Raw genomic sequence first — 13781 nt, 5'->3', positions numbered from 1 at the left:
GCATCACCAAAACCTTCGTACTGTCTTAAGAACTTACCTGTCAAAGTCAAATGAAATCTGCCATGGAGAGATGCTGTGGCAAGATTAATATCAGCATTACTTACCAGTTCCAATGCTACATCAACTATCAGGTTCTCATCATCCAGGCATAAAACACGTTTAGAGGATGAATCACCAGATATCATACGCAATTTGTCTTCTTGGACTTTTTTCTTAGAAAGGCCAATGGTAAAAAAATGTATTCCAAGACTCCTAGCTGCTGTGGCTATAGCCTGGACATCAGGGCTGTTTGGATGATCCACACCATCAGTCATCAAAAAAGCTACTTTTGTACTTCGCTTACGACCTTCAGTTTTAAAGAGCTGAGTGGCATTGGAAATTGCATAATAGGAGTAGGTGCCGTGGCCAATAAAGCCGAGAGACTTGATTTTCTCTTTAAAATGCTGCACATTTTTCCAGGCTGTAAAGGGATTATCAATGCTGACTGTGCTGCTGAACTGCATACTTGCTAGTTTGACATTATACTTCTGAGACTTAACGGGCTTCATCTGGAAAATGCTGTCAGTTAAATTTTGAACAAAATCCTTCTGTAAATCAAACAGCTGATTTTTGGCACTTTCTGAACTGTCCAAGATAAAGACTATATCGACAAGACACGTATCACCTGTAATGGAACAAGAAAGTTACATTTATGAATGATGGGCACACCTGCACAAGAGTTTTCAGATAATTCTCTGCAATAATCCCAATCCTCAAATCATTTCCCCAAGGATTCCTCTTTCCAATAACAGTTTAAGGATAAATTTCACTGTAAATGCCAAGAAATTCTACTGAGGCAATTGAATCTAAGTTACTTCAATTCATACCAGTATTATTAAATACAGTCTACAAACAAAAACTTCCAAATTAGCATCTTGATGGGACTGTTCTGGCATTTTCACATGCAATTTCAAACTAAAAATTAGGCTTAGCATTTATCTTAAAAGATATATGAGTGACAATGAAAATCATAGATCAAATTGGAGTACGTGACTAAGTAAATGTTAGCACAGTATTTTCCAGGCCTAATAATCAAAATAAATCACATTTTAAATGCATACATAAGTGGTCAATCACTAGCTACTTATCCCAAAATATGCAGACACATACATGGTCAATCAGAAATTTTAGGAAAATCATTTTACCTTCATCTTTTTGCACTAAAGAATAAGAATTCTTTCCTTTCTTTCTGTTTTGCTCATATGTCTGGTTTGTTGTCACAGCCAGAAGTAAAAAACAAACGAAAAAATGTTTTTTCCACATAGTGACTTTGATCCCAAATTAGATGACTTTTCCTTCCTGTTAAAAGTAAAAAACCACCTGTGAATACTTCATTAATAGAACAAGGAAATAAATACAGATACTTTACATACAGAATACACATTTGTGCGCAGCACAGTTCTAGAGATAACATGTAAAAAACAATTGTAAAAAGTCACTGGGTAAGTGATTTAAGCATAGCAGCCAGTACAATCCCAGCTGTAGCTCACATGCATATTAGAGCCTGTTTTATCAGAGAAGAAATATGGACAGAACAGACACAGTGCTCCCGATCCTTTCTTGAAAATAGCTAGTGCTACCTTTAGCTTTCATTTGAATATCTAACAAAGAAGGATAAAAAGAAATTGTTACTAATGCATGTTGCTATTAACATACTTTGCTATTAAACTAACTACATTAAATTAGCAGAAATATTATATAAATTGAATACAGTTTGTTTCTAGAAATTCCTAATTGTTAGGAATGAACAAAGATCTGGTTTTTTTCAGATGCAGATACATTACCTAGGTCTACAGCATCAGTATGAACAACTTATTCTTCTAAGAAACAATGGCTTAGTAAAGAAATTAAATACACGAATGTAATATTCATGTTGCATGGCTGTAACAGAGTGTATGTAGTATCTTCTATAAAGAAAATATTCCATAAAGACAATATTCTATTACAATGACAATATACACTAATAAAATTAACATTACAACATTTAATTCAGTGATTCAACATATTTCTAAAGAAAACTGAACTCCATTAAATCTGATTTACAAAAAATGCCTGTAATTTGCCATAATTAAATTTTAAATACCATTAATAAAAAAGTCAATATATTAAATTTAAATATCTTTCCTAAACCCTCTTTTCAAGTCCATCAGTTACATATACAGAAACCATAAGTGCAGTCCTCTAAAAATCAAAAGGAACTAACTATGTCTTACCTTCAAAGGCACTCAAAAAGCAAACTGTGAATTGGATAAGCTGTCAGCATAGAAAACATGTCCAGTAGGTCACAGAGGAAAATACATTTTGTTTACAAGAATAAATCAATCTGTAAATAAATAGTCTATCCACTTGTGAATGGCTCTACCTTGCATCTAGATCCTTTATGGTCCATTATTGGGCTGTTCAGTTGGCCAAAGTTTAAATGAAGACAGTCAGGCACTTAGCCAGGGCTGAGTGGGAGACCGAGCCATTTTATTAAAGGGACAGTGTCAGTCTGGGAGCAGCGCTTTCCCATTTTAAATAACTGACCTTTTACATTACAAAACTCACTTCTAGACAACCTGCCTCTCCAGCCACCACTTTGCCAGCCACACCTCTTCAGCTTGTCCATGTTAACATTGCAGCACTGGTTAGATGAGAGATGTGAAATTAGTACATTACCACTTGTAGGCTAGAACCGAATTCTGACCCAATGGTTTGTGTCCGCCAGGACCTTGAGCCTGTCTCAAAGGTAGTAACTGCATTAGCAACTACAATAATAAAAGACAACTTTAAAAAAACTCAAACAATTCTTCCTGAGCTGTTTTCCTCAGAAATTCTTTCTGCTCTTTATATCCTCTGAGGGGTCAGACACAGAGAGGGTATCTAAAAGGGGGCTGGTTAGGTAGCTCTCACTGTGCTGCGTGCAAATTGTATTTGCTCTATCTAACGGCAGGCTTCAGAGTAAAATTGTATTGTTGCAGTGTCAAGTAAAAAATCCAGGTGAGAGGAAGTATTGGGATTGTAAGTCTCAAGGAATCATGGCATGCCTCAAGGGAGTTTTGTGCAGATGGCCAGCAAAAGGTCAGTGCCCAGCCTCTGGGCAGGCATTGCCTAACAGGCAGGCACCCCTCAGTCCCTTGGTGGTGGGACAGAATGGAGAGCTCCTCCTTCACTTGGTGCTGCAGAAGGGAGGATTTACGCTTCATCACTGGGATGAATCGGGTCCCTGGACTGTCATGTGATTAAGCACTGAAATGTTTCAGTTATACATCAAAAAAAATTATGAGTAATTTGGGCATTTCAAAACACATTGTAAAAAGATGGTTTTGACCAAAGCAGATTTTTTTGGCAGAGGTTCAAGCTTTTGTCAAAAATGCAGGATCGAAAATGCATAAACATTTGCCTATCAATGACCCAACTGTACCGATTAGGCTTTACAAAAAATCTACCTAAATGTCATGCAAGTCATACCCTTTAATTTTTCTTCAAGACAGATTTTCTAGACTTGAAGTGACCCTGGTAGCTTATATCTGGGACACTACTCCTAAATATATACACCAAAAATAGATTCAGTATCTAATTTTACAGGACAGTAATGTTACCTATTCATTGCTTTTTAATGTTGATAAACCCAAAGACTGTGTGTGCCTTTTTTTTGTTCCAGCACCTGGTGGAAGCTTCCCTGTGAAATGAATACCTCTTACTACCCAGAAGACACTTCCAGCATGGCAAGTAGCGGGCAAATCTTAGAAATTGTCTTAACAAAAAACCACAAAAGTTGAAGCTTTGCATCCTCTGTAAGTAATTTCTGCTTTTTTAATTTTGTAGGAAGAGTGCATCTGAAAGATGAAAAGAAAAAGGCAAAGAAAGCACACAGATTTTCTAAACTTTAATTTTGATATTGCAGATTTAATCAAGTTATTTAGTAGAAATAAGAGTGAATACTGTGCTTATCAATTGCCATTGATATGTCTTTCTTGAAGAAAGATGAATGCTAAAGCACATCTGTTTATTCTGCATCAAGCATAGCTTTCCAAAGGGCATGCTGTGAAAGAGCTGTTAGAGCACAATATGGTAGACTGCAAATACTTGCTCTCGGAGAGTTCCCAGTCTCCTGACCAAGAAACTTCATTGCCAAGGCTGATGATTTGCTATGATCCAGACTGTATTATGGGGAAAACAGAGAAACAGAAAGAATAAATAATAATTATAAATCTAAAGATTAACATCAATGTTGTTTCATATGATAAATTAAAAATGCAAAATGTAAAATACTAAAACCATTTAGTGATTCCATAAGCCTAAGGCAACAAGAAGGGCTTCCGTAAGTACACAAGTAGCAAACACCAGCCTTCTGTGATTATAAATCCACTGAACTACACCTGCAGCAGCCTATCTACTACGTCCATATAAAAACGAATCTGTTAAAATTAATGGGGGATATTTTCCCTATGGCAGACACAAGGGGGGAAGAACTTTTTTTCCCTCCTGTAGAATCCTGAGGGCTTCTGTTCTAACCTAAGCGAATTTCCTGCAGTCAGCCTTTGAGTTCTTTGTCTATTTTATCCTGGATTTATACAAGAGATGCTAAGTTTGTGCACTTTTAACAAGAAACAGGAGCTGTGTAGTGAATGCAGCATTTGGTGGCATTTACCACTGTTTGGTCCAGGTGGTGGAACCAGACTGGCCTCTGTCAGCAGTGATGCCGATCCGGACTCAGGCAGGGTCAGATACACAAGCGCAATACACACAAAGATGGTCAGAAGGCATTTATTACCTTGATGTCCCAGCAGAGGTTCCCCAGTAGTTTCCCAAGCAAAGTAAGCAGTAAGTGGGGAGATTCCTGGCACCACCATGCGATGTTCCATGGTGTAGAACAGTGGGTGGGAGTTTTAGAAGCTTTATGTGAGTTTGCACTTAAGCATTAAGTGTTATAATTACCTAAGCATCCTTGCAAGTGATCACAGGAAAAGAGCATGGCTAGCTATGGGAGAGTGCCTGATACATTAACATGTTTGGGAAGACTTAATCAAGGACAACATAAGTAACTATACATTAAAATACAGAATAACGACCGCTACTGCCTTAACAAAGCACAGAGGGCTTCATTATAAGGAATCTGGGTTACAGCTGTACTGACCTCTATCGCCCATCTCCTTGCCATTCTCCTGCATTTAACCCTACAACCACCCCCACCCCCTGACACACACAAGGCAGAGCAGCTCAGCCCTTACCTGAGTTACCTTACACACACCGGCTGCTCCATCCAGATGAACTCATGAACTTGGCAATCAGAGCCCAAGGCTGCAAACCTGACACCCTAACCAGAACAGATGAAAAGACATGGGTGGTTGGTAGGGGGTGGTGGGAGCAGTGAGGACAGGGAAGGGGAATGAAAACGAGGAACAAGTAATATGGGAAGCGAGCAAAAATACTGCAAAAGAGGACTGTAATGCACGTGGATGCATTACAATAAGCAGAAATATTAAGAAATCTGAGGCTACTGTAGTATGGCTGGGAATGTAGGGGATGTAGGACCCAAAGAAAACATGAATTAGTTTCATTGCTTATCAAATTACTTGCTGTACTGGAAGGCACATTTCATAAATCTGGATACAAATGTTATATTCTTCTTGAAGGAAGTCAAAACATTTATGAGCAGGGAGGGAAAGAAGCAATCCACTGAGGAAAGTAACACTGTAAAATTCAGATTTCCTTTGAATTCTGTAGTATAAAAAAATACAAGGAAAAAGTATTAGATATTCAAACTTCACTAATCAATTCCTCATTTTTTATTTTTGGTACAGTTACAGACCCTAAGTGACGTTAGTTGAATATCTTATAGGATAGGGTTTCCCCTAAATCAGACAGTTACTGCAGTGTTTGATCTCCGTGGCCACACACACTGAAGCAAGTGGTGTTTCACAAACCATTACCATTACAAAACTGTGTAGATAATCACACTTTCCTGTCTTTTTTCAGTATCCTTGTAGAAAACTGTACAGAAACTGCACCTGCTTTGCTTTTCATTTGGTGTTTAAGTAACAGCAATGGAATATGCTAAGAGCTTTTAAGTAAGCACAGTACATTTCCTGCTCACTTCATTAAAATGTTAGTGACAGGGAAAGAACAGGGGGAAAAAGAATAGTGCATCTCTGACCAGTGGGCATAAAAAACCCTCTGCCTTCATTCAGTTTAGAAGCACCCTTCACCTAGCCTGGGAGCAAGGTCTCCTCTGTTGCTAGACCAAACGCTTACCTGAAGTACCCACTTCCTGCTTCTCCAAGGGTAGATCCCATTTTAAAAATATACTCTGCTGGAAATCACACCTTTGCAAACACTCATAATCTATTCATGTGTGCTGTGCCCTGCTAGCATGACAGCGTATGTAAATTTAACTTATTTAAAGGGTGAGACAACACATACTAAGGAACTCAGTGAGGTCTTAGCTCTTATCAAAGATGGCAATAATGTGAATGTGATTGTGTGCTGGTTTTGGCTGGGTTAATGTTCTTTATTGTGGCTAGCATGAGGCTGGCTTTGATTTGTGCTGAAGATAGTGTTGATAATTCAGGGATGTTTTAGTTATCACTGAGCAGCGCTCACACAGAGCCAGGGGCTTCTCTGCTCCTCACCCCACCCCACCAACAAGCACACTAGGGGTGCACAAGGGTTTAGAGGGGGGACAGCCCCCAGCTGACCAAAGGGATATCCTATACCATATGATGTCATGCTCAGCATATAAAGCTGGGGGCAAGGTTGGCCAGGGGGCTGCTGCTTCGGGGTGCTTGGTATTGCTTGGTTGGTGGTGATGGTGAGCAACTGTTTTCATTTGCATCACCTGCCTTTCTTGGGTTTTATTTCTCTCTGTTATTTTCCTTTTCATCACTATTATTATTATATTTCCTTTATTAAGCTGTTCTTATCTCAACCCACAAGTTTTCTCACTTTTACCCTTCTAATTCACTTTCCCCCATCCTGCTGGCAGGGGGAGTGAGTAAGTAGCTCTGTGGTGCTTAGTTGCTAGCTGGGGTCAAACCATGACAGGTTGTATGGAAGAGCTGTACATCTGCTGTATGACCGTACATAGTACCATTCCTACACAGAAGCATCAGTCTGTGCACACTCAGTTAACATGAAAGGTACCGGAGGAACATGCTGCTACCAGAAAAAAAAAAAAGAAATCATACATGCTACCACTGCTCACCCTCTTTCCCCAGTGCAACCAAGGAAGGACTAACTGTCCCAGCAGCTGCAGCCTGCTCCCGAAAGGCCCCCTTCCTAGAAACCTCTACACCATCTCCTGTCAGAGGACACATGAACATGTGACACCTCCTTTGAGGTTAATTGTCTTCATTAAATAAATGTCTTTGTTAGACAAACAGACTAAAGAGTTTCAATGGAGTACAATCTTTTACAAGAAATATCTGTTAATGCTATATATAAATGATAATTACTGGCAGCATCCAGCATCTGTTGGATCAGACACAACGGTGATGATTAAGCATTTCATTAGTAACACACCAGTCACATGGATCCCTCATACTGTTTACATACCTATTCTTATCCTTATGCATGCTTAGGTTAAGACTTGTAAACAGCCTATCCATCCAGAAACAGATCATCAGCTATAGAAGAATGCTTTTTCCAGCAGTCATCAAGGTTTATCTGCACTATGTGCCAAACCAGAATTGAGTGAATGGATTTCCAGCTGTGCTCAAAGATTTCTCACTTTTTTTTGGACCTGCAAACATGACTAACCTGGCAGAGATCAGAAAATGTTAACATTTATGATTTTTAGACATAACAATTTGACTGGTCAAATATACATATAATCTGGTAGTTCTCATAAACATCCAGTATTCAGATAGCAATGGGGTCAAGTTTGGTTGTATTTCTCTGGCTAGAAAATCTGTAGATCTGTTAAGTGTTGTGTGTAATTGTTTTCTGGAAACAGCCTAAGCTCTTCTTCACCACCTACCGTGTTTTGGAAGTACAATAAGGATCTTGACAGTTCTCTTGTAAGATTGCAGATTTAAAATTCAGAGCTTTATTTTTTCATTAGTCTTGCCAGTATATAGTTTCATAGTTTTATATTCACTTAGAAATCAAATATGATGGAAATAACACCTCCAGATTTATGGCATTGTTTTTAACACTACTAATACTTCTTGCTAAGCTGTTTAGTACAACAGTGTTTCAATGGCTAATCTGAACCACGTGCTCTGAACCAGATGCTCAGTACATCTATATCTCAGGACTATTGAATCTATCTAAATGCACTCATTACATGACCTTACCAAAGCTCTGGTCTGCAGTATGAAGTTTTATCTGTAAAACTCATGTTGCTATTGAATTTCACGTTAAAAAGCCTTTAGTGCCTGCATTCATGCTAAGTCACTTCTACTGGAAAAAAATTATATTATCAGCTTTCTTTCCTGGTACAATACCTATTCTCCTTGAATAATTCCTGCTATTCTCATTACTGCAACTCAAAAATGTAAAGAAGAAATAAAAAGAAACAGAGTGGATGAAGATAAGAGATAGCTTCTGTATGAAGACAGACAAAGTAAATTATAGTTCTGTACCTTGGAAAGCCACAACCAAATGCAAATGTGATACAGACCTCTAGAAGTATGAAAGAAGGTGAATATTCTATAGTACATGAATGTAGTTTGTCAAAGGACTTACACTGTGATCAGTTTGGTTGACGATATTAACCAAAGTCAGCTGCCCTAAATTTACTTCCCCCCCATCCCCCCTCTCCTTGTATGCTCTTCACTCAATAAGAATAACAATAGTTGCCATGAAAGAATGGTAGACTTTTTTCTGGTTAGGAAACATAGCTAATGGATGTTACTTAAAGTAAATATTTTAACCAGTTTTTAAAAACCCCTGTTCCTAATACTAGATATATCTTAACTCAGTGCCATTGTTATTTATACGCTATGTAAGTAAAACCATGATTATATGCCTTTTTAAAATCAGATTGCAATAAATGTATCAGAAGGATCACTTAGTTGCTGAAATTGAATTTACGGAAGCTATAAAGACATCTATCCTATCTAAATCCTGCCCTCTGGTGTATCTACATGATAATGCATAACGATAGTATTTCATATGGGGTGACTCATTCAGCGTTTGATCAGGACACAGCTAGAAATGAGGCTACTGTCAGGGCAAAACATTTGTCCCCTTGTAATAAAAGGTGGAAGCTAAAGACTAAGATACTAAAAGACAGATACAATGCTTCAAGGAAGGAGGACATGTCCTGGAAGAACTGGTTTTACTCCTTAGTTCCTATCTGATCCTGAGAAACTAAACACTCATTTCACACATACGTCTCTTTTAGATACCCAGATTGGGAGTGCCAATACTGACACATGGATCTTCCAAGCACTACAAAGTCAATGAAAGCTGGGAGTGTTCACAAAATGTATCAGCAAGATATTATGATCTACTGAAATAAGTACAGTTATGGGTTGTCAGAGAATTCAAATGACAGTCTTGCCGTGCCACTTAGGAACACATGTAATACTGGCCTTATAAGTGTTCCGCGTTAGTCTTAAGGTAAATTATTACTTACAATTGTAAGAAAACAGAGCAAGGATTAAAACAGTACTTACTTTACTTCCTGGTAGTTTGGCTCCTGAAATTCCACAATGCTCTTTTGGACTAGACTCAGCTTGAACCTGAATTTAGAATAGTTTTTGTAAAATGTTTGACTTCACCGCCAGCTTAAAGCAAAGATGGCCAAAGCTTTCGAAAAAGTGCTTTGGTCAGGCTCAGGAGGAACCTGGTTAGAACACAGCGTATTTCATCTTCAAATAACTCTTTGTAAAGCCTCCACACTTCAATTTATTTTTTTAAGCACGGTGACCAGGGTTGTTTATCATAACATAAGGTACAGTTCAAGAGGAGTTCTAACAGTCAGTACTGACAGTGATCCAAACTTAAGAGTTACCTTCTCTTTCACGAGTTGCCCTAGAAGAACAGGAGCTCTGAACGTGTAAAAAGGCTTGTCCTCAGTCACATCTATCTCTTGCTCCATCCTTTAAAAATCATGCTTTTTGTTCACAGGTTACCTGTGGACCTTTAGCACCCAAACCTTGGGATTCTCTTGGTCCAGGTATTCCTTCAGGACCCCAGATACCCTAAAAAGATAAGGTAAGATATTAATTTTAAAACTTTCATAATAAGTTTTTCAATTAACAAAATGAAGTAATTACCTTCAAAAGGAAATAAATGTGTCTGTGAAAGTCTTTCTGTCTTTATCTCAATTCCTCACACATTTCTATGCATGTCAGTGAATAACAATGACAGCAACAACTGATACGAATGGAATAAGTGAAATTGAGAGGTTCTTTCACTCCTACCCAACCCTATGCAGTGGCATGGGATGCTCTGCTGTCTAAAAACAGTCACCTTCTTTACTCATAGGGCTTATTAATTTGAATGCCTCAGTTAATGAATGTCCACGGTGAAAGACCCAGTGGACCAACAAGACCTACTGGACCCTCAGAACCTTCTTCAACCTGAAAATACATGGCATTTGAATACATTAGCTTGCATTAGGATTTTGTTATGAAATTGTACAAAATTAAGTGATAATTACAATATATACAAAGAACAAAAGTATGACATGTACAAACAAAAGAATTTTCAGTAGAAATACTAAAACCTAGGGGAAATAATAGTCTTGTGACCTGTACCTACAACTTTTGCAATCACACTGCTGAATCCATGTAATTTGGCATATTTTTAGAAGTACATACATTTTACAGACTGAGAGAAGTTTGAACTCCAGCTTCAAACTCTGTATGTAACCAACACTTTCTCTTACCAAAAATCAGGTAAACTAGTACTATCAGGTATGCATCATGGCATGCAGGACTACACCAGCACATCTAAAACAGTCTGCTTAGGCTCCATCAAGCAACAACTTTTGCAAGTTTAAGTAATCATAATCTAAAACAGAAGTAATGTGAATGACAGCACTGTCACAATACATATTTTTTTCCTTTTCTATAAAGGGAAGAGAAGCAGTAGTCTTACATAACTAAATTAGAAGTTGCCATGTCTTTAAAAAGTCAAAACCACTGCAAAACTCCAGTACTATTTAGGTGTTCTGCTTCCATATTCCTGAAAGGATTTGGCTACTTTGGCTAGTAGCATGACATAAACACAATAAATCTTGGAGATGGACATAAACTGAAAGAAAAGCCAGCCTCCCAGGCATTATATATGGAAAAGCGTTAAAGTCACAGGGGAAAAAACTGTTTCCAATTAATATCTCAAAACCCACTAACAAACCTCAGTATACCTGGATCTCTTATGAATTTTAAGAAATCTTTGAAGAAGAAAAGGAGCTCAAAATGGATCTTCCACTGTACAAAATTCCTATGTAATTAAAATAGATTTTAGACTTGTACATAGAGCAAATGTGGAATCCTCTGCAGTCAGAGTTACAAAAAATGTAAATTTATACCTCATCCATGAGGAGAAATTGCTGAAAATAGTTTGAGATACAACTGCATTAAAGCAATTCTCACCTATGGTATTAGAATTTAGCAGATCTTACAAGGAATATAAAAGAGACTGATCAGAAGTGTAAGCAATGTCTGAGGTGTCAGAAAATGTATGATTAAAATGAGACTTGCCAAAAGCCAAGCTGAATTAGATTCTTAATGATTTCATTTTTTAATGTGTAAGTTTATTTAGCCATATCAATTACAAGAGACAGGGAAATATAAAAAGCAGATATCATGCAGTGGTGATGAAGAGATTATTAATCATCTAGGTACACTCTCAAAACTAAAAAAATATTCTGCATTACTTATAAATAAAGATGCTGCTAATGGACAAAGGTGCAAATGTAGAGATAGCTACAGGAAAACTAAAAGTGGGAAATCAGTGTGGAAAACAGAAGCAAAGATCTTGACAGTTTAAAAGGCTCAGAAACTTTTGAGAAATTCAGAGTCACTAACCAAATACTGTTCCAGCATTTATTTTGAGATTAACATAGGAAATGTCTGAGTAGGGTAGAATGATCAGCTATAAACCATGTATGTCCCAACAATTCACGTCATCTAGTAACCGTGACACAGTGGTCTCTGAGAAGGTGAAATTCTTTGGCATTCTTAAACACCGAACAGCTCTTGTGTTTCCATTAAACTTGCATGGTACCTGTTGTTAGTGTAACATTTACTGGGTCAAAATTTACAATTTTTCATTTTTAAATTTCTCTGAATCTCTCTTGTGCCAGAGACACAGAAAATGCCTTTTCTGTAGTTTGTGTGTATGTGGGTAATGTATTTGGACAATCACTAGGACTCAATAAATGAGTAAGATGTCAAATATTTAAGCTGCTGATTCCTTAATACCTAACGAACTTCCTCTTAAAATCAAAGTTAGATGATGTGATTATTGCAAGCATTAAACTAAAGTCACGTCCCATACTTTCCTATGGAAAAATGTTGGGAACACACAAACTGAAGTTCACTTTGCCACAAAAAGAACCAGTAGGTGATTATTGGAAACAGATGTGAGAAAGTCACCATGTCCCACTTAACAGGAGCAGAGGAAGTAGAATGATGAAAAATGAAACAGATAAGCATGAAAATATCAGCTATCAATTTCACCTTTGATATATGATAGACTATTTGAATTACTCATCATTTTCCCACACATGCTGGTCTACTGTATTTTTTTGTATTGATATATTTGAATATATCAAAACAACTGCTGAGTTTCTAAAGTTTATTATTATTATTAAGGAAAAAAAACTGCTGGTTTTATAAGGATAAATGCTTTTGAAATGGAAGGAATATTAGAAAAATCTAAGCCAACTAATTGTTGTACCGTTAGACCACATTTGTGGCTTAATGAACCCTGTGAATAAGTAACACATGGAATATAGTTTCTTGGACAATACAAATTCTCCAGTATGTTTAGAGACACGAAAAAACAGCCAACAAACACTAACACAAGTGATGGAAAAAGCCAGTCCATCCACATGTTTTTAAACTAAAGGCATTGAATACAGGGAGATTATTAGAAGGATGGAAGAACAATGGTTTATCACATGTTTTCTTTAAAAAGTTATGCAAAGCTATAAAAACATTGGAAAGACCATTCAGAATTATTTCATGTAATTCAAAAGAGGAAGTAGGAAAATATTTAATAAGGAAGCCAAAGACTATGTGTTTCCTTTGTTTTCTAAGAAAAGAATGAAATACAAGGCAGCTAAAATAAGGAACTAAGATCCTGACTCTACAATAACAAACAAACCATTAAAAATGTGACATTTAAGTATTTCCAGCCCAACCATCAGCCTTTGAAGTTTCCCATCTGAAAAGGGAACTCATTCAGAGAGAACCTGAAATCGTCCGCTTAGTACCTCAGCTTATAATTTCTATTTCAGACATTTTTAAAGAGAGTTAATAACAAATACAGGAGAAAAGGTAAAGATGCACATCTCCATGGCTTGCAGAAAAGCAAGTTCTGAAATCCTAATCACACAGGACCAAGGAAATATCTTTTTTTTTTTCAGGTAATTTATAAATAAGGGGAGAACTTTATTACTGTGTGATCAAACACCAGAACAGGTTGCCCAGAGACGATGTGGAGTCTCCATTCTTGGAGATAATAAAAAACCCGCTGGGCAAAACCTTGAGCAACCTGCTCTAGCTGACCCTGTCTTGTGCAGAGAAGTTGGACTAGATAACCTCCAGACGTGCCTTCCAACCTCAGACATTCCGTGA

General features: G+C 37.4%; 1 protein-coding gene across 1 annotated transcript in view; it reads right to left on the bottom strand.

Annotated features, from left to right (window-relative positions):
* The window catches only part of COL28A1 (collagen type XXVIII alpha 1 chain), an 83424-nt gene that overhangs the window by 66330 nt on the left and 3313 nt on the right, over positions 1-13781 (bottom strand). The window contains exons 4-11 of the mRNA XM_027797161.2: positions 9983-10172; positions 9645-9710; positions 5598-5742; positions 5253-5338; positions 3964-4181; positions 2253-3857; positions 1185-1338; positions 105-664 (exon numbers count right to left, since the gene is read on the bottom strand). Of these exons, the coding sequence (XP_027652962.2) occupies positions 105-664; positions 1185-1302 (678 nt within the window). The 5' untranslated portion in view covers positions 1303-1338; positions 2253-3857; positions 3964-4181; ... (2 more) ...; positions 9645-9710; positions 9983-10172. The remainder of the gene's footprint in view (positions 1-104; positions 665-1184; positions 1339-2252; positions 3858-3963; positions 4182-5252; positions 5339-5597; positions 5743-9644; positions 9711-9982; positions 10173-13781) is intronic.

The sequence above is a fragment of the Falco peregrinus genome, chromosome 5 (assembly GCF_023634155.1).
Source record: "Falco peregrinus isolate bFalPer1 chromosome 5, bFalPer1.pri, whole genome shotgun sequence".
Taxonomy (NCBI): Eukaryota; Metazoa; Chordata; class Aves; order Falconiformes; family Falconidae; genus Falco; species Falco peregrinus.
The sequence above is the reverse complement of the archived record's forward strand: the minus strand, read 5'-3'. Positions and strand labels throughout refer to the sequence as shown.